At 36.0% G+C, this 22042-nt stretch overlaps 1 protein-coding gene across 9 annotated transcripts in view; it reads right to left on the bottom strand.

Moving 5' to 3' along the window:
* Positions 1 to 19920, bottom strand: part of fcho2 (FCH and mu domain containing endocytic adaptor 2) — a 52372-nt gene extending 32452 nt beyond the window's left edge. For all 9 annotated transcript variants that reach the window (XM_056241405.1, XM_056241410.1, XM_056241404.1 and 6 more), the window contains exons 1-7: positions 19704 to 19920; positions 7820 to 7911; positions 4809 to 4883; positions 3809 to 3950; positions 2799 to 2951; positions 2573 to 2677; positions 1354 to 1452 (exon numbers count right to left, since the gene is read on the bottom strand). In XM_056241405.1, the coding sequence (XP_056097380.1) occupies positions 1354 to 1452; positions 2573 to 2677; positions 2799 to 2951; positions 3809 to 3950; positions 4809 to 4883; positions 7820 to 7911; positions 19704 to 19736 (699 nt within the window). In that variant the 5' untranslated portion in view covers positions 19737 to 19920. The remainder of the gene's footprint in view (positions 1 to 1353; positions 1453 to 2572; positions 2678 to 2798; positions 2952 to 3808; positions 3951 to 4808; positions 4884 to 7819; positions 7912 to 19703) is intronic.
* Positions 19921 to 22042: the final 2122 nt, after the last annotated feature.

Below are 22042 nucleotides of genomic sequence, written 5' to 3' on the forward strand. Positions count from 1 at the left end.
GTCTTAAAAGGTTTATGCACAATTTGATTAAAAAAATTGGGCCTTATCTCTTCTATCAAAGACACATGCCATTGTTCCATCTTTTGCTCTGTCATTTCACATCTAGAACCCTTTGTTATATTAAGTTCTTAAAACTCATGTACAGATGAACAGTGACACCTACTTTTGGATTAGTAAAATGTGCACTTGAAAGAGGATTTAATACATTTTTTATGCACACAGAGACAATATAACCATAATAACCACAGTGTAAAAAAAAACAAAAAAACTCAAATCTAATTTCTTTTCAGGCTCAAGCTGAATACAAGAGAGTGTGTGGTTAGGATGAAGCCCAAACCAGAGCATGCAATAGTTCTGTGGTCAATAACCAGTAAAATGCCTAACAGAGATTGTTTGCTGTGGGAGTGTAGGAATGAGATTGTGTGCATTCAGCATGGAAGTACATTTCAATGAATAACAGGGTATGCATATGTTATAAATCACTCTGAATCAGTGGCAATAGGATTGAGGATAGATAAGGAAAGATTGATCAGACAGCCTCATATTATGAAGTTCATTCATGCTTGTTTGACTTCTGCACGTCTACGGGTCTCTGACGCCCTCTACAGCTAAAAGATGATGCAACAGCCAGATCTCATAGGCCATCCAGTGTTCCCACACCTTTTCGCCATTGAATTTTCATAATCTTTTTCAGTTGCTTCATGACAACTAGTTAAGAATTTATAAAGACAATTTAAGTGACTCTAGATAACTAGAAAAATAGATTTTCTAGGACTTAAATAATAATAATAAAAAAAAAAAACAGGTTGTTAGCATCTTTGAAAAAAAAAATATATACTAATATATATATGTATGTGTGTGTGTGTGTGTGTGTGTGTGTGTGTGTGTGTGTGTGTGTGTGTGTGTGTGTGTGTGTGTGTGTGCTCTTGTTATTATTACATTGTGAGGACCAAATGTCCCCACAAGAATAGTAAAACGTAAAATCCCCTACATTGTGAGGACTAGCCAATGGTACCCACAAGGGAAATTGATTAATGAACATACTTGATGTTTTTTAGAAAATGTAAAAGAGCAGAAAGTTTTCTGTTATGGGTAGGTTTAGGGGTTAATGTAAGGGGACAGCATATACAGTTTGTACAGTATAAAAATCATTACGTCTATGGAGAGTCTATATCTTTCCACAAAGATAGTGGACCAGACATGTGTGTGTGTGTGTATTTTTGTAATAAAATAAATGAAAGGATAATTTCCTAGATTAAGAAAGTGTCTGGTAACGATGTAAATGAGTTCAGGCAACATCTTGAAATAACATTGCTGCCAGCAGTAATAATGTATGCATGTTTGTCTGCTCACCTCTCCGATCTGTATGTGCGTCTCTTCAACAGACTGAGAGTACGAATGGATAATCTCCTGCATACGCATGACATGTTCCTCTTCAATGCCCTGGAATTTCTGTAGACACACACACAACCTTTAAATAACTTTTTTCTGAAACAGTGCAAAAGCAGTTTAAAAATGGATAATACTGGATACTAGTTTTAGTCAGTCTCAAAATGTGAAGCTGAAAGCAGATGTTAAGAAAAGATACTTAATCAGACCAGAATATTTTCTATGAATAGCCTATCTGGGTGGTCTGAGAAGCTAAGAGTGTAACACGCACAAACACACTGAAAATGAATATGCATGCGTGCATGTGGGATGTGTGTGTGTCAAGGATGGCTGCATGCCTGATTTGCTGTTTATGCTCCTCTCAGACTGACAGTAGGGTTTTAGAAGATTTAAGGGGAAGAGGAGAAAAAGACGAGGAAATGAGCGGAAACAAGATAATGACAGCATAAGTCAGAGCATGTGTGACCACAGGGAAAAAACGTGTTTGTGCATGTGTGTGTGGATCATGTAAGGAAACATCAATAAAGAGCTTAAGCTTTGTATGTCTGAGGACTCTGTGGCTCTGATTTGGGAAATTAAGTGTGTATGTGCGGGATGGGTCAGGGGCTGCTACAGTGTTTCCTGACCGCGCTACTGAATTTAAAGCAAAAGACATTACATTGTACTCAAGTCGTGAGCTTGCAGTCTTCAGTATGATGAGGTAAAAAAAAAAAAAGATAGTGTACCACAAAATAATACAAGACAACAATTCAAATATAATAATCTTAATTAATTTTTTTTAACTATTATTTATTAATTCAATAAAAATAAATAAACTTTAAACTCTAAAATTAAATACAATATTAATATAATTTTGAAAAACATTTTTTAAATAAAACATTCAGTTAAAATTAATAATAATCTTAAATATAAATGTTACTAATTTAAAGTGAAACCATGAAATCAAAATTGATAATTCTTATTTTTGATGGAATATTGCCACATTTATTATAAATGATTTATCCATGAACATTTTTTTTTTTTAATTGATGTGCCCTTTTAATCTTTAATAATAATAAAAAAGTATATATTATTTGGATACACTAGGCTGCTAGTATAATAGTATGTGTGTGTTAATTCAGATCAAGCTGCTTAAAAACTTTAATAACACTAACTAACAAACAAACATTCCACACAATCTTACTTGTGCGGTTTCTGTCATTCTTTGCTCAAATTCTGTTTTCGCAGTGGCATACTTCTCCACATATGACTTGTAGGACTCAGTGGCTTTCTTGACCTTCAATCCAGCCTACAAACAAATAACACAAACCAGACAGAGAGAAATGTAAACATTCAGACATCTTCCAAACACCTTCCAGATTCCAAACTATTGGGCTGTCATTCATGCATGTACAAGTCTGTGTGTGTACCTTGTCCAGGTCTCTCTGTGTGGCCCCCTCTTTGCGCATACGTTCTTGCTCTAGCATCTTGTTGACGTAGTTCTCTTTGCTCTTCTGTAAGGCCTGTGACACAGTCTGGATGTTCTGCACAGCCTCCAGAGTGGACGCCACCTCCTCCTTTGTCTAGAAAGCCAGAGAAACCAGAAAAAACTTGAGTATTATACACATGTTTAAAAAAAAAGATTTTTTTTCACAGCCCTAAATGTCTTGCTTTTAGAATATAATACAATAATAATTTTAGCTATGAAATGGACATAGTTTTGAAGGTGCTAACACAATCAAAGACTCAGACACAAATGCATAAAGTTTAAAGAGTCAAACAAAAAACACGAGGAAAAAAGTAAATACTAAGAAGATCAGCCCAGTCGTCATGTTTTTTTTCTGTAACTGTGTAAGCTATTAAACACTGTTCCTCTGCACATGCACAAAAACCAGAAACCTGTTTTCCTTTCATAAAAAAAGACTCACAGTCATTCAAATAATAAATATAATAAAATAAGTAATAATAATTAATAAACTAATAATTCATATACACACATATATATATAAATTAATATTATGTAGAGACCATCCAATTTTTTTTTTGAGATAACAATAGTAATAGTTGACTAATTATTTCCATGAGAGGACAAGGAAGACATCCACAAACATTTCAGAGATATGAAGTTAATAGTGGAATATACAGGAGACCATTTTTATTTATTATTATTATTATGTAATTATATCCCCATTTCATATGATACTCCTCAGTCTGTTTTTAAAATGTGGATATGAGAGTGATATTCACCATAAAAACCCTTTAAAGTTTTATCTTACAGTGATAACCAGAACCAGACCTCTGACCTTTTTTAAGGAATGACATGTGTACCACAGACTCATCTAGCTGAGAATTTGGGTTCATATTTTGTTATGTAGCATGTTATGAGCAAAAACCTACATGGATATTAATCAAACACCAAAGCTGACGGCAGCTTCCATACCTTCTTATGATTTTTGGCTTGTTCCTCCACATATTTCTGGACTTCCTTGATGAGCTCTTGCAGTTTGCGGACCAGCTCCATGTGACACGCAGCCAGTTTCTCAGTGGACTGTTTAAACACATCCCACACCGGCGCAAACGTCCTGTGGAACAAATGGCCATTTCATTTTCTTCTCAGTGCATAATACTCAACACACTTTGTTCAAATAAAACATAAAAATGTGTTAAACATGATTTGTGATTTAACACCAAGGTCTGTTTATTCTCTCGATATCAGATTTATCCTCTGGTCCTGGTTGTTTTTAATGGAAACAGCTCTGTGCAAGGTTTAATGACACTATAATGTCGGCACTGACAATATGATATGTGTGTGTGTGTGTGTGTCTGGGGGGGGGGGGGGGGGGGGCTGCATCTAGCATATTTTGCTAATAGTTATTATACAAACTTTGGCTATTTTCATAATAGCAATAACAATGAGTTAATTGCTTTCTTCCTACAGATCTTTTTGAAGTAGCTTATGAAGTTTCGCTTGACTGGCAATATGTCTCCCATTAGCAGGGAAAGTACAGCAAGCTTGCCAGAATAAAGTTTATATAGAATAAAGATTCACAAATGTTCCAGGCAGGTAAGTGAACAGCTGTGGGTATTCATTTTCTTTCCTTGCAGGTAATGAACTTTGGCTTTCATGAATAAAGCCTGAGAGACATTGAAATGATGTGGGTTTTCCAGCTCATTATAAATACATTATTAAAATGGTGTTCATAATGAACCCACTGGTCCTGTAAACCTACACACACACACACACACACACACACACACACACACACACACACACACACACACACACACACACACACACACACACACACACACACACACACACACACACACACACACACACACACACACACACACACACACACACACACACACACACACACACACACACACGCACACACACGCACACACACGCACGCACACACACACACACACACACTTACCCTAGCTGAGAGCAGTTGCTGGCAGTCTTGGCCAGTTTGGTCATTGATCTTGAATACGTCTCCTCTATGGTGGCTCTGAGACAAGAATGGAGAAAACCATGTGTGAATAATCAATCAAATCCAAATAATGACAGGTTGTCACTGATTATTATGTTAACAAATGAGACCCTATTGTAAAGTGTTACCATTATTATTTAGAAAGATTTAAACCACACTTCTCAGTTTTCACTCGCACAAACATTTACATATACTTGCATACAATAGGTACCATAATTAATTATGCAAAATTAATTTGACAAAACTAAAAAGATATTTAGTTTTAAAAAAGCAGAAGAGCATGTGCTCAGCAAACAAGTGAACTCATTCAGCACTTAAAAAACACACACACAAAAAACCCATCTCAGGATGATGTTTGAGAGAAGCCCAGAGTGTGTTGGTCAGAACATAATTCCCATACATTCATTTGTGTCATTTCATGTCCTAGTTTGAATGTTTTAACTATTATTCCGAAATCTGAAAAACAGTAAATAAATAAATAAAGTGTAACTTTGTCCAAAACGTTGATTTGTAGTATATCCCTACAGACACTTGCCCAGATATTTTTGGAAATCTATGGCTATGGTCTTCTTTTTTCTTGTGTCAAAAGAGAAAGATTTATAATAGCAAATTAGTCTGGGTACTGTTTTACTCAGACAAAGACAATGTCACACTGTGTCCAGAAGAGGGAGACAGACACGCTCCATATTATGTGGCGTATAGAGGCGCATCCTCTCCCAATATCTATCAGCAGATTCAGCACAAAACTTTCAATTGCCTTAAAGAGCACTGGTATTATGAATCTGCAAAATTCTGTCAGTCATAGAGCTCATGAGACAGTTTTAACCTCTGCACATTTTGAATTTATCAGAGTGTGAATTCTTTCCATTAGTTTAACGCAGCTTTGACCGTTAAAGCAGGTGGGACGTGTGATGGATGCCGAGGCTTTTGGAGAACTTGCAGCATTCCTGAAAACCATTTGGGTGGTTTTGTGAGAAAAGTTTTAAAATAGTTTCCTCTTGAATAGCTTTACTCCCTTGGCACATGTCATGCTTGTGTAAGACAAGCAAGATTTCTAGCAGAGCTTCAGCCCTTTCACAGGTGAACCATCTGACAAAACTGTGCATGTTTTGGAACAAGAAGATCTAAGAAAGTATAAACAGATACTATTCAGTACTGTATTCAATACATTCAATATATTAAATTATGACTGTACACAATTTGTTCAGACAGTGTCATCAATATCCGGTATAAAATACACTAATCAGCATACGAATGACAGAGGCATTGGAAGAGAGTAAGAGTAACCAAAAATAAGTGCATGACAGCTATAGACACTACTGCACATTCAGTATGAAGATACATAATATGTCAGATCCCCGATTGCTACCAAAAAAAACCCACCTGACTTCAGGGGCATGGTCGAAGTTCAATCAAACTCAGGGTTACAGAAAAAGTTGAGTTGACAAAACCAAACCAAACCAATTCAACCAGGCTTTGTTGGTACTATGATGCTGATCATCAGCTTTCTCTGTCAACTCAGGCTTTAATCCTGAGTTTATGGAGCATGTGCACATGAAAGTGTCACATCAGTAGCGAACAGACAATCACATGCCTTGAAAGATGCAAAACTGCAATTCACTTCTCACGAGAAAATCAACAAGATTCATTTCTCTCTTCTGCCGAAGATTAAGAGACTCAAGAATATGAAGTACATAAAAGCATTTACACATTATTAGTGCAAGTGAAAGTTGTGAAGATAGTTTATATAGTAGATACTAATATATATATATATATATATATATATAATAAGGTATACAGAGACTTGAACATGTAAGTTCACATGTAGCCATTTTTAAAGCTTTATCTACTGATTCCAAATCTTATTTATATTATACATTCTCTGTATTTATATTCATTTAAACTAAATCCTTAATAATAATTGTTAAACTAAAATTGCTCATGTGTAATGGATTAGGGGTATAATAATTATATAAATAATAGCCTATATACATCATATAAAATAATTAATTTAAAAAAATCATTGCTATAGCCAGATCATTTTGTCTTTAAAGAGTGGCCTTTAATTTGGAGGAAGAAACTGGGGTGGTGGCTTTAATGTGTCACTTTGCTCACAGCTGATTGGTTCAATTTCAGTTTGAGATCTCTTCCCCGGAACATTACCTGCCCCGGAGCAGGTTAGCCGTGGAGCGTAAGTTACTTCGATAATGAACACCGAGAGAAAGCAGAGCCACATTCATGGTGTCTAAAACCCAGGGTTGGCACAAACTAAGCATACCTGGCTATCCACCTAAACCGGCTTCATGTTATAGGCCTCAGGTCTCACTGTTAAGACTGATGAGCATTTCTAAATATCACATTTTTATCAGATTTTAAACCACATACGTGTGATTTGGATCAGGTTAAATGTGGTTTCTGCAGTTAAAAAAAAAAACCTAATAATAAGATTATTTTTGCTTCTTATGTGAAGTGAGTATATGACAGATAAAACTAGTGGTGATTTCATAACAATTCACATACAGTGTTCATTTTAGTATTATTTATATATTAGTTTATTCATATTTTGAATTAATTTGATATTTTCAGTTTTCATGTATTTGTAATTTTTTTACCTTTTGGTATTGTAATATTTCTATTTAGCTATAATTTATTTATGTTGGTTTTAGTTTTAGTCATTTTAATACAACTATTTTATTTTAGTTAGTTGTCAAGGCAACATCTCTAATTTCAACATTTATATATTTTTTAAGTTTAGGCTTTTAATCTAACATTTTATTTGATTTAAACTTTATATCAATTAACGAAAACGATAACAACTGCTAACATAACATCAAGCATTTTTTAGAAAAGATGAATGTCTGAGTTATGACAGGCTGTAATGAATACAATGAAACATTAGACTTTGAGGTAACTCCCCTCATTCCCTCAAAAACAAACAAAAAACACAGTTTTACCTTTCTCTGATGAAGTCTGACAGCTCCTTGCTGGATATCTGGCCATGTTTCATGTTGTGGTACAGTACATCAAATCCATTGTTTTTATCACCCTGCCAAAAAGAACATAAATTCATTCAAAATCAACTGCATTAGATCAACATAACTATATTTTTTTCTCAAATAAAACAAAACAAAACAGAACAAAACAAGAAGCAATGTTGAGAAACAGAGCCAGACTGCATGTCATCACTGATGCTGGCATTTGTTTACCACTTTAGGTTTCTCAACAATCATTGCTGCCATGGTCTGAATGGCATCTAGCTGGCTTCTTAAAGCAGACTGGTCCACCATGTTCATCCGCAACATACTTTACGTATTCTTGCCCGTTCGAGAGAAAGTCAGTGCTGTAAGGTTGATCTGAACTGTGCAAAGGGTTTCATAGTAACCATGGTTACAATGCCGCTACAAGTGTCCAATATCAGAGTTTTAAAAATGCAAACGCTAAACTAATGCATAATTCAGATCTGAAGTGAGTCTGATCCCTCCTCTAATAATGTAATGACAGAAACACACACACACACACACACACACACACACACACACACACACACACACACACACACACACACACACACACACACACACACACACACACACACACACACACACACACACACACACACACGTGCACTCAGAATATCTGTTCTGAGTGACTATAAACTTATGTTTTATCTATCAACAGACATAATCATATGCTCTAATAGATCTAATACATCAGATTAATGAACCAACCCAAAACAAGCTAAACTGTAAGCTATTTTATTAGCATTTCTCAAAAGCCAACTGTGAAAACAGATATCTGGCACACCACGAGAGTTCAACCAGTGATTCAAGGAAAAGCACAAGAAGAAGAAAAATGTCATCTATTCATAACCATTGTAGTTATGCATTACAATTTAAAAGTTTGGGGTCAGGAAGATTTATTAAAATATTTTTGAAATACGTTTTTTATGCTCACCAAGGCAGCATTAAAAAATACAGTTAAACAGTAATATTGGCACATTATCATAATTTAAAATATATATATAAATGTTAAAATATAATAATGTTAATAAATACAACGTTTTCTACTTGAACGTATTTTTGCAATTTATTCCTGTGATGACAAAGCTGGATTTTCAGCATCATTACTCCAGTCTTCAGTGTCACATGATCCTTCAGAAATAATTTGCTGAATTGCTGTTCAAGAAACATTTCTTATACATGATCAATGTTGAAAATAGTTGCGCTGCTTAATATTTTTTGTGGAAACAGTCATTTTTCAGGCTTCTTTGATGAATAGAAAGTTCAAAAGAACAGTATTTAAGAACATTCAATCACTGTCACTCTTGATCATTTTACTGCATCTTACTGAATAAAAAAAAGTTGTAATTTCTTAAACATATTTATCTTACGGAACAGTGGTGTACCTCCACACACCAGTTTTCATTTTAAAAGCAGCTTGGTGGAGTATTTCAGAGAAGAATCTAGAAAAGCATGTTCGATTGATATAATCACCAACTATGCAAAAACACATCAACATGATTAATAAACAGAATAAACAGCTCTCATCTCAGGTTTATACTGTGTGTAACTTCCACATCAGCTTTTGTGGACACAGCAAATATCACGCAGTGTGTGTTTCCTGTGAGATTGTTCAATTGTGTGTTGAAAGAACAGCGACAGGAAAGCCAAGCGCTACAGAAGTGACCGAGGCGAGGAATGCAGTGAATGATATTGAAAAATACAATAGGAAAATAACAACAAACTCAGGAAAATGCTTTGGGCGTCTGCTCCTTGCATGCCAGTTTGTTCTGTGATTGGTCCAGACAGCTTATATGACTTTTTTTGTGCCTAATCTTTAAACGTAAGTCCAGTCATAAATTGTCGTCACACAAAATTTTGCTGTCACTTTGTTTTGTTCAGTTCCATCCTTTTCAATTGACTTTTTATATTTAACATGATGACACTACACTTAACTTGGGTTAAACTCTTTTTAAACCACGAGTAAAGGCTAGTTTTAAGCAACGTTTTACACTCGTGATGTGAAATGTAAACAGTAAAAATATGTGCCGAATGTTACAGCAAAATGTTTAGCAATAGACAACCAATCATAAACTGCTTCAAAGTCACAGAAAATGACATGCTGTGTTTAGTCTCTATTTTTCAAGTACAAATATAAGACCACATAACTATCAAATCTCACAGTAACTCACAATGCCATTGTCAAAACTATGCCTAACCTGCTATAAATCCTTGATATTCAGAGAAGTTCGATAAAGACCAGACATACAGTGGATGAGGAACAAAACATGTAGGTGGAAGTTGCTAAATTGAGCATTGGAAAATGCTTACTGACTCTAATGTGGTGTGTTGTGCCTTTGTGTATGTTTGTGTTTCTGTGAGGGTGTTAACTTTAAACCACAATCTGGCTCGGGACAAACCAAACAGAATTCATATTTTAAAGCCAAAACACACAAGACAAGACATGAAGGTACAAATGTGTGTGCTTGGATTGATTGAGACAACTGGTTTCATAAACTGGTTGAGGTTCCCAGTACAGAGATTACAAACACCTTGACTGCAAGCACTCTGCGTTTTTACCTGTATTTCATTGCATTTTTATTTTTTAATCAAATTGGTTGGCTTAGCAATTAGACTTTTCCTGCAGTTATTTTCATGCCTAAATGTGTTTGTTTAAATTTATTGTAAGAGCTACTGTTACTTTCATTGTTCATATTATTGCTCTATCATATTTTATCTTTAATTTAATAGCACAGTGAATATTTAGAGCTGCTCCATTTTCAGTGGATTTTTGGTTCTCAGAGTTATGTTGTATGCAGCCATGTTGATTCTTCACACATTCATCTTTAAATACAATAAGTATCAGCTGTGTGCAAAGTGAATCACATTTGGTTTTAAATTACTGAAAATTAGTAAAATTCAACAATTTGAACATGGAGTTGCTTTGAGACCCCCATATTTATAGATGGGACTGAACTATAGGGCCTTGAAAATGAAGATTTCAAAAGGAAAGTTTATCAAGAATGAGAATCTAGAACGATATTAAAGGGGTCATATAATGGTACATGCACTTTTACAAGTTGATTGTACTGAAATGTGTGTTGGCAGTGTCTGTACACAACCATCATAAAATGATAAAAATTCATCCAGTGTTTTTGTTTTAATCTCCTTATATGTTTTCCCCTGCCTCAAATCGAGCCGTTCGAGCCTGTGACGTCACAAGCTTGCACGCCCCTCCCACGATTGTTGATTGACAGCAGCGTTTCAACACAGACCCGCCCTCGCTCGTGAGCGAGCTGTCAATCATAGTCTGCGCGGACCGGCGCGGTCATTGTTGATATGCTGGAGCACTGTCCATGAGCAGAATGGCGTCTAAGCGATTGTGGTGTTCTGTTCTTGGGTGTAATAACGAACACAGCAGTCATTTTAATGTTCCTAAATCTGAACCGCTGAAGACGCAGTGGCTGAGTTTTGTTTTCGAAGGGAATATTCCCCACGAGCAACGTCAATGCTCTCATGTTTGCGCGAATCATTTCACACACCAGACTGCTTTATAAACGAGGAGGTATAAAGCTGGTTTTGCTAAGAAGCTGCTCATGATGAAAACAGGATCGGTACCATCTATTCGTGTTCCTGCAGCTGCTCCAGAAGAACTGAAGTGAGTGTAACGTTTTATTAAACTTTATATTAATATTTATATTAATCCTTGTAAATCGCTAGCTGCACGCTTCACAATGAATGCGTCTAAGGTTTACACTCAGGGTACATTACGGCATGTTTTCTATGTGCGACGTTCTCAATATAATGCATAATCCCACGTTTATACTGAACAACGTGTTATGGTTATTGTGTTATTGTGTTACAAACGGTGTACGCCAGAGCAGGTGTTACACCAGATTCTGTGACCATCATTATCTGTGACCGTAGAGGGCGTGGTTATCGCTGTGCTGCGTGATCTATGGAAACAGCGTAACTTCTAACTAGCAGAGCCTAACAGGACTTTGCGAAACGTTTGTTTAGAAATGCACACCATAAATTATTATTTGCATGCCCAGATTAAGCACAATGTGGTCGTTTTCTGAATGAGTAGCCTACTACGTGGGTTGTTCATTAAATATTCGCGCGAGAACGACCCTGGCTGGCGACCGTGCACGTTTAACAAGAGCGCGCTTTTAGGAAAGTTTTTTTTTCTCAAGTTTGTTTTGCAATTCAGAGTAATATTTATTTATCGAATAACCAACATAAGGCTAATACAATGACACTATATTGTTTTTTGTACATTATTACACAATAATTTCAATAATTCCACTCAGAATGGCTGTAAAGAAACTGTTTTAAAAGTGAATTAATTATTTTACCCACCTCTATTTCACCCAGAATGTGTAAATGAGCTTTTTTTTGTGATGTTTAATCAAACATAACTTGCCACGAAGAAGCATCGGTTCCCGCTGAACTCTTCTGTTACCCTCCTCTATTTCACTCATAATGAATGTGACACACTCCAAATTCACTCTGATGATGTGTGAACTCTTCAGCTTCTTACTGAGTGAATTTGGAGTGTGTCACATTCATTATAAGTGAAATAGAGGAGGGTAACAGAATTCGGTGACCATTAAAATAGCCTTATCATATTTGGTGACCCTACTGTATGTCTGCGACATACAATTCGGTGACCTTTACAACTTGTTACAGCAATTTTGAGTGATTTTTTTGTATTATTATTCTGTGCATTAATATAATAACTTACACAAAAATAATCTTTTTGTGCCATACATGTCTTTCATTGACTACTGGTTCCACAAATTAAATATATATCCTAATAAATAATATCCAATATAACATATATTATTCTGAATAGCAAAACACACTGAGAAAAAAACTTTTCCTAAACGTGCACGGACGTCAGGGCCGTTCTCTTCTCGCGTGAGAACATAAACATTAATGAACACGGAAACACACGTAGTCGGCTACTCTGAAAAAAAGAAAAACACATTGAGCTCAATCTGGGCAAGCAAATAATAATTTATTGTGTAAATAACCATCATTTCTAAACAAACGTTTCGTAAATACCTTACCTTTGGCTTATAGTCAGAAGTTACGCTGTTTGCGTAGATCACGCAGCACAGTGACAACCGCGCCCACTACGGTCACAGACTATGACGGTCACAGATTCTGGTGTAACCTATTTTTTACAGTCTATGGGTGTAACACCGGCTCTGGTGTACGCATAGAACAGAGGGGCGGAGTCAGCAAAGCTCATGATCATTTAAAGTCATATACACTGAAACGGCGTGCTGAAAACAGAGCTGTTTTTTACCAGGTAAAATAAGTGTTTTCTTACAATACTAATGAGAATTTTTAATTAAAGTATATTACAAACTTTTAATTTAGACCCTAAAGAATCACATTAGCTTGTACAAAAATGGCATTATATGACCCCTTTAAGGTATCTTGAATACTTCTTAAGTTACAGGCATGCAGACTTTGGAAAAATAATATTTTTGGCACGCCGACAGGTATGTTCTATGCAATTGTTTTGATAGAAAAAATTTAGAAACATTTCTAGTTTCAACATTATTTGTTCTTCAGACATTCCTCTTTAAAAGAAAGAAATATCAGCTTTATGCAAAGTGACTCACATTTGGTTTTTATAAATTCTGTAAATGTGTACCATTGACCAATATACTCATGGAGCCGCATTAACATCTCCATATCTCTGACATTGAACCATCGAGGGCCTTTAAAATTAAGATAAAGAAAAGTTTGTTAAGAACCAGAATCTAAAAGGATATTAAGATATCTTTAATACTTCTTGAGTTACAGGCATGCAAACCTGAGGCAAAAAAACACAAGAAGTGCTTTTTTCCATTTTCGAACGGTCACCGTTGAACACAGTTTGCTAAAGTAAACAGATTTTACTAAAAGACCTACCAATCTCTAAGTAAAAATAAAATAATGATGCAGCCATCTTTCAAAAGTCATTTTTACCCCCCTGTAATTTGGCTCCAAATATCAGGTGAAAATTGTCATTTTGACCCCCCTCTACAAAATAGTGGATTACTAAGTAAATACCGTATACATCCATGACATTTAATATTATTTTGGCTTTCATCACTATTTGTTTGTCTTTCTACAGAAAAAATATAAACAAAATAAAAATTTGAGTCTGGGAAATTTCCAAAATTTGGTTGGTTTGACACGGAATGAATGACCCATTACAGTAGCCCAGTTACTGAAAATCACACTGCCAATCTGAGAGCAAATACTGTATGGTAAATCAACAACGAGCAAATCATCTAGACATAGAAAGTGTCAAAGTTCAGCTGAATCCCTTTCACCACAGCTTTGAGTCCTTCACATGGCCTTCTGAATTTATTCTCCCTGTTTAAGTGGGGTGATCTGCCTCCGTTAGTCGGGACATCTGTCCTACAGACGCACAGCATTCTGGATCAATGGAAATGTAACACACTCAAATGCATTAAAACACAAAGATGTCCAATGTGACATTTAGAGACCTTAAAGAGTATATTAAAATGTCTTTTTAAAATATTTTTAGACATTTTTCATGATGGATCTTCGCAGTGATTGGTCATGATATAATTTTAAAAGTGATTGAGCTTGAATGTTGTATATGCCTGATGAAGGTCATGAGACCGAAACGTTGCTAATAAATATTTGTTGATACTTTTTGTCTTCTCTCTTACGCACCTATCTATTACCTGCAGGTGTGCTATGGTTATTGTTAACTTAGACATTTTTCAAAAATATTATAGTTATCTCACCTAGATGTTTGCTCAAGCAACGCATTTTTGTTTTTACAAAGGGGCAATTTTGTTGCACAATATCTTCTTACACAAAGCACATGCCTGATTTCAAGCTTTGAATGGAATTTACAAAAAAGACAAGTAAACAGTCAGTAATAAAATAAGAACAAATAAACAAATTACAACACGATTAATCCTTACATATAAGGTTACAAAAGTTATTCAGTCGAGAGCAGTGGGTGATTTTCTTTTTTCTTTTGTTGTTTGATTAACTTTAAATTGTCATGATGACACTGTAATGTTATCTCATGCATAATACAGCGCAGTGATTGGATTAAAAAAATTAGGGGTGTAACAGTATGTATTCATCCCGAACCTTCACGGTACGGAAGTCACGGTTCGGTGCATAGAGTCAGATGACGAATACAGTTAGTCACAGACGATCCACACTCCAATCTCGAAGGGGGCGTACTACAAAATGCAACGCTGTTTGCTGACCGCCACAACAGGAAAAAGAGCAGAAGAAGAGACGATCTATGCACCAACCCAAAACAAGAGTTCAAATGGTTTTGATTCATTTTTGTGACGTGTTCCACAAGCTTCACGGAAAGGAAACTGGGACGGCAGAAAGCGTCATCCTGTTTGTTTTCTTTATTTTACAAAAGCACAATGTTTTGTTTTTATTGTGAGTGTACACAAACAAAAATAGAACATTTACAGTTTCGATGATGCCTTACTCTTCTCTGTATGACCATAAATGACGGAGTATTTTAAGTTGTTTCCGCTGTCATAATGAGACAAAATCATGTTTTGAATATGGGTCGGATATGTAAATGTACCTGACGTGTATCGAACCGTGACCCAAAACCGAGGTATGTACCGAACTGTGACTTCTGTTACACCCCTAATTAAAAGAGTTAATTCTCATGAATAAATGTGGAGAAAAGCTCAGAAACTGATGACATAGATGTGTACTTGCAGCCAATCACCACTCCGGATTAACGCATGTACCTCACTTTTCGTGATGTTGGTTCAACTTTTCTTTTTTAACCCGGAAGAACGAAACAGCTCTGAAAAAAAAAAAAAAACGTTTCCCTTTATAATAAACATAATGAGTGCTATTGTTGTTTTTATTGATGTGCAACCTGTATATTAGGCTGCTGTCACTTTAAAAGCTGATGCACGGATCCAATATACTGTTACACATGCGTTTTCTTTCTCAACTGTTTATGATCACTTAAGACGTAACCGACTGTGTTTACATGAATAGTCACCAAGACGGTACATTTTTAAAAATACATTTGTAACAACCACTAACTCAATTTGGTACTCATGAGCTGCATGTTTAAACTGGCAAGACAAGATGTGCAAATTATAAACTATAATCCTGACAATTCCGTCAACTGTGCAGAGCGCTTACAGTGCAGATGTGATGTGTTTTTGAGAGAGCTAGCATGCGCTGATTCACTCACGCTGTTTGTGAAATCACTTCTCACATAAAGTTTTCAAATTACTGATTTGTAAAATTATTTCATAAAGATGTATAAAGTGTACCTCACCCACAGTATAATATCTTTTTATACCCGCACCGGACAGAGATTGAGACAGCGGCATACCTCAGCAGGAGCGAACTTGCTTCTTAAGCATGAAATCGGTTTCTGAGATCGGCAAATTGAGAGATCGCCGATCGAGTCTCTAGAAGCAATTATTGGCCGATAGTGATCGGTAGCTGATCAATTGGAGCACCACTAACAACTAATATGCTATTTCACTTAACTTACCCACTTTACTCACTTTTACTAGGCAACACTTTACTTTACTATTTCACTTTAACACCCACAGTAACAAAACATTATTTTATACCTTCTTTGCATATCAAAGGCAATTCTGAGTAATTTTAGAGTGCTGAAAAGTCAAGCTAATGAAAAAACATATATCTTTAGAGCATATTCACAAATATAAAATTAAATGTCACGACCTACATTTGCAATTCATCATGCTCCTCTGTTATTGTTGAAGGACATGATCATGAATCGCATCATTAAATATGGCACGAGCAAGCATCTCCAATATTTCCTTGTAAGAATAGCAAGAAAAATGCATGCCTTTCTTTATTCTGATTATGCTGATCACATGAATACAGGAATAGGAATATTGTTACGACCCTGAGATTTCCCCTTACTTGGGGCAGAGCATGGGAATCTCTGATTCGCTCCCCCATGTTAATTGATAATTAGCTGATTAGAGTAAATAAGTGCTCTGGTTTGCATTTGGAATAGGCCGTCCCTGAGGGATAGTTTCTCCCAGGAGTGTCTCTTGACCAGGATGTTACATCTTACTGACTTCTTTCTCATTTGTTTCTTATGCATTTCTTATATCATGTAGCTTAAAAAATTTGTTGTGGTTATTATATTTGTTATTTCTTTGTTTCCCTGATAATCCCTAGACTTATGTTTAATATTATTCATGGTTATTGTAGTATTTGTTAAATTAAATAAAACAACGTGCATTCATTAGATATCATGTCTGATCCCTCTTTCATGTTGCGGCCTTAAACGAGCAGGCTGTAACAATATCCAAAGAGCATGTAGGCTATATGTTCTTTCCAGAATTAAGGCAAACAAAATATAGACCTTAATTACTATTTATTTAAAAAAAAATCTCTTTCAGTTCTTTTCTGCATTTCACTATCTAGTTTTTACTAAACACAGCATTGTATACAATGAATACTGTTGACTGTATGACAAATTGCTTTTGACATTTCACATTTGTAATTGGCTTTGGAAAAAAGCTAAATGAATGACTGTAAATGTAATCGGAAAATGATGTGCATGTAATGTAAATGTTATCAATAACTGTTTTGGCATTTTAGACTCTACACTGTTTTGGCATTTTAGACTCTACAAATGACTAACATAACCATACATAAAAAAAAAAGAAAATAATGAGTTCTCATGAAGACCTCATTACAGTCAGAAGACTGACTCTAGAGAGACCTAGAAACTAAAAGGTAATATCTGCAGTATGACTCAACCGGATACATTTCCGTAAGCAGGTGTCTTCTGACTGTAACAAGTCTGAACAACCACCAACAAAACCAACAGAGGAGAATGTATATCAGCAAAGGTCAAAAGCTCACTAGAAAAATCACACGATGCTCTTCAGCATGAGAGGAAATCTGTGGTTACATGTATTTATCTGTAGGAAACGAGACTAAGAGGTTTCCTTCACACACCACTTTGTTGTGGGTGGTTTAGGGTAAGTTGTCACAACTGTGGGCGGCAGACGCTGGAGGGAAAAGAAGATTAATTTCAAAAGATGATTATGTCATGGCAGATAAATATCAAGACAGCTTGACAGCTTCAGTGAAGGAGTGTGTCTCTCTGTGTGTGGGGTATATGTGTGTATGTCTGTGCCCTGCATTACAAGCACACAGCTGATCATAGGCGTCCCTGTTTCACTGAGGCATCGACACAAAGGCCTGATTGAGAACAAGACTCCACAGATCTGCAATCCCTCATCTCTCTTCATCTCCCCCATCTCCCAATTTGACAGTCACGGCCTCCAACTGCACACTTTCTCATCCTACTCGGCTCAACACTTGTGGCAGTCAGATGATGTTTAATGGTTAAACCATGATCATATACGGCACATGACAACAGATGATTCTTCTGGTATGCTCACATAGTGCATTAGGCTTTATCCATTCTGTCACTTAGGTAATGAATTAACTTTAATCAGAACAAAAACCCTCAATTACTTTTATTGTACAATGGGGAAATAGTGACTAGATTCTTGATGTCTGGAATGTAAGAGATGATAAAGACAGACTGTGCATGATCACACCTGAACGCACACACCTTCATTCTACTGAAAGTGATAATGAACTAAAAAATGCAACAACAAAAAAAAATCGTCTGTGGCATGCTAAAGGAAATGTACAACTTTTATTAATAGAAAACGATGCAATGAAAGTGAATATAGACTAAGGCTGTCAGTCACAACAATGGAAAGTCGACCCAAAAATGAAAATGCCGTCCTTTTACTCACCCTCATGTTGTTCCAAAACCTGTATGACTAACTTAGATGTTGGGCAGATTGTTAAAGCTGCAGTTCAACCAAAAATTAACATTGTGTCATTTACTCACTCTTATGTCATTCCAAACCTTCTGCAGAACACAAAAGTAGATATTTTAAAGAATATTGGCCACCAAACCATTTTGGTGAAAATCTGCTTCCACTTTATGGCCAAAAACATTATACAAAATACCCTCTTTTCTTCTTTTAAGTTCCACAGCAGAAAGAAAGCCATATAGGTTTGGAATGACATGAGAGTGGGTAAAAGATGACAGAATGTTCATTTTTTGGTTGTACTATTACTTTACTAACATCTACCCTCTGTCTAACATCTCATTTCGCGTTGTATTTAACTCATACATGTTTGGGTTGAGTAAATTATGACATTATTTGTATCTAATGTGTCCCTTTAAGAAGCAAATAAGTCTGATAAGGAGGCATATTTTGATTTTGATGAGGTAAAACTTGATAGTAAAGCGATAAACACGAATAGAGACGGGGGCTAATCATTACATGTTTCACATATGAATGAATTATATAACTCTACACAAAACTTTATTAAACATTCTGGCCTCCAGTCTAACTTCATTACGGAAGAACTAGAGCAGGACAGCATTGTGATTGACAGCCGTAACATTCAATGGTGTTGCAGAATAGGATCATTAACATTCCAAGATGTTGCCGACAGCCAATCAGAATAAACGGAGGTGGAACGTAGTGGGCTGTCTGTCAGATGGATGTAATGAGGCCCAATCCCCGGTCTAGCTGGACGGGATTCTCCGAGAAAAGTGAGGGGGCAACAGGCCAGTATGCTCTCGTGCTTGCCTCGAACATGGTTTACCGGTTTTATCCCAACAATGGCCGGTGTGAAACAAAACACGAAGAACAGCCCCAGAAATCAAGCATATCATACCAATGTAAAGAATGACAGACGAATAGAGCTGAAGAGTTGTCTTTAACCCGCAAAGCCAAATAAGAGCACAACATAAACAACCTACCCAGAAATTTTCCAGGAAATAGGGCGTTATCATCTTGCTGTCCTCCCTTCTTCACAGCGGCGCTTTTCTTAATTTGAATTGCCTCAGTTGGCTCAGCTAATCCACCGTCCTCCCCCCGATGTTGTTGTGTCTGGTGTTTTTTCCTCTTTTTTCCTGCTCTTCTGCTGGGTTTTCCTCCCTGATCTGAACACGACTCCACCTCCTCACTTGCGTTTCACTCCTCCACTTGTTCAGTATTTCATTGAGATAATTGTTATAAAGAAACAGCGACGCTGGTGGCAGTTTCAAGAATTGCATTCTCATGATGCAATCGTGTAATTTTGTGTAAAATGTCCCACTGCAAAACTCAAAATTCTTAGTGTAGACACTGTTTACTGGTATAATAATCATATGGGATTATACTAAGAGTTGTGGTAATGTTATATTAGAGATGTCACTGATACATCAGTAACTCATTACACTGTGAACTTTCAATCAAATGCCCTTAATTTAGGATATTTATAAATTAATTAATTGTTTAGCAGGTATATCTCTTGGTATTACAGATAATTCCCCCCAAAAAAGGGCAGAACATACACAAAAAGGTATTTGAATCAGTGCCTGCATTTCCAAAACAGTCAATATACCTTTATATTTAATACCTTTGAAATGCATTGGACAAATAACATACTCAGTGATTTTTGAAAAGGGTTTATTCTTATCAATGTACAGATCCAAGCAGTGGAACAAACTCACGTCCATAACAATGTCATACAAATATCATTACAAAATTTCTACAGTACAATATATATTCTTTGCATGATCCAAAATATTTGGTGGCCCCTAAAAATGATTACTTTCTATATTTTAATCTTTCTTCAAAATCAGATTATAAAACAAAAGTCGAAAATCACTATAAATAAAATTGCTCTCGGACCAGAAAAAGGGAGCATTTGAGCAAAGGTTTCCTTCATTATTACATTTTCTTAATTTCCACACATATAACTATACAGCAGTTGGTGCAGTCTAGGGTGGGGACACAACATTTAGATCTTTACATTTTGTACTTTTTGTACACAAAAAGAAAACAAGAGAAAAAAAAAATGTAAAACAATTAGATTCATTACTGTGCAATCTCCAAGTCTCATGGCCGTATTTATACCCCCATCCCCCGAAAACTTAAGTTTAACTTCAAGGCGTTACAGTATATACTGCATTTATATTTCATAAATAACAAGTGTTCACATACATAAGGGCCAGTTTCTTCAAAATTATCCCCACATGAAGCTAAATGAGTGTCTACTAACTGATAGTTTATCTCCTCTAATAAAAAAAAAGAAGTTTACATTCCTTTACGAGGAGACAGAGTGACACAATATGCCAGTCAGAAAGGATATTCACCAGCAGCAGAATGGATTAGAGTGAATTGCTCTTATTATTATGAAACATGGGAGACTGAACAGCAGAGAAAGGCATACATTAAAAAAAATAAAAGTAAACATACCTCCTGAGGTCTCTACAACATAAAATATTCAAGTAGAAAATTACAGCACATAGCAGCATTCATAAGTGTAAGACGACACACTTAACATTCATAATATCTGCCTACATCTTGTTTCTTTGTTTGTTCTTTTCATATTTTTTTGTCAGAAGAATCTCCGACCTCTCTAATCGGTTACAAATGTAAAACAGCTGGAATGTGACAGACAAACTGAAGAAAATAAATACACTTGGCATAAATACACCAGCACAACACAGACTCGGAAACACCTGACAGTATCCCATGGTGTTCAGATCTAAAATTATAAAACATTTCTCTGCGTACATCCTTAAAAGTCTGACCTCTCAGCTGGTTCAGTTTGAATCCAGATCTTAACTTATACCTGAAAGAACCATTCCACGGGCCTCCAGATGAGTATGAACATCAGTCGTGTCTGTCTGATTCTAAAGTGGCAGCAACTTTTAAGCACAAAGTTCTTAATACCGAAATCCTCACACTCTGGGATACATTCAGACATTTTAAGGCTACTATTCACATGAGGGACACAAATACTGCCTCCACAAGCACTGTACTGTCCAGGATTACACACAACACAACGTGGGACGCTTTTTAAACTTCATGCACGAGGTAACGGAACTAAATAAAAGTCACAAAAGCAATATGTGGATGGAAAACACGTCACCTATTGCGTATGTGTGGAAAAATCACATTATTAAAACTAGTTTGTGGGGGGTGGGGGGCTAGGAAAAACAGATTGCTCATTGGGCCACCAACATGCACAAATCAAACAACTAAACATCCAGATAAACCTGATCAGTCGAAACAGATATTACAAGCATCTTCAAAATCATGCTCTGAG

The sequence above is a fragment of the Rhinichthys klamathensis genome, unplaced genomic scaffold (assembly GCF_029890125.1).
Source record: "Rhinichthys klamathensis goyatoka isolate OS25496 unplaced genomic scaffold, OSU_Roscu_1.1 h1tg000639l_1, whole genome shotgun sequence".
Taxonomy (NCBI): Eukaryota; Metazoa; Chordata; class Actinopteri; order Cypriniformes; family Leuciscidae; genus Rhinichthys; species Rhinichthys klamathensis.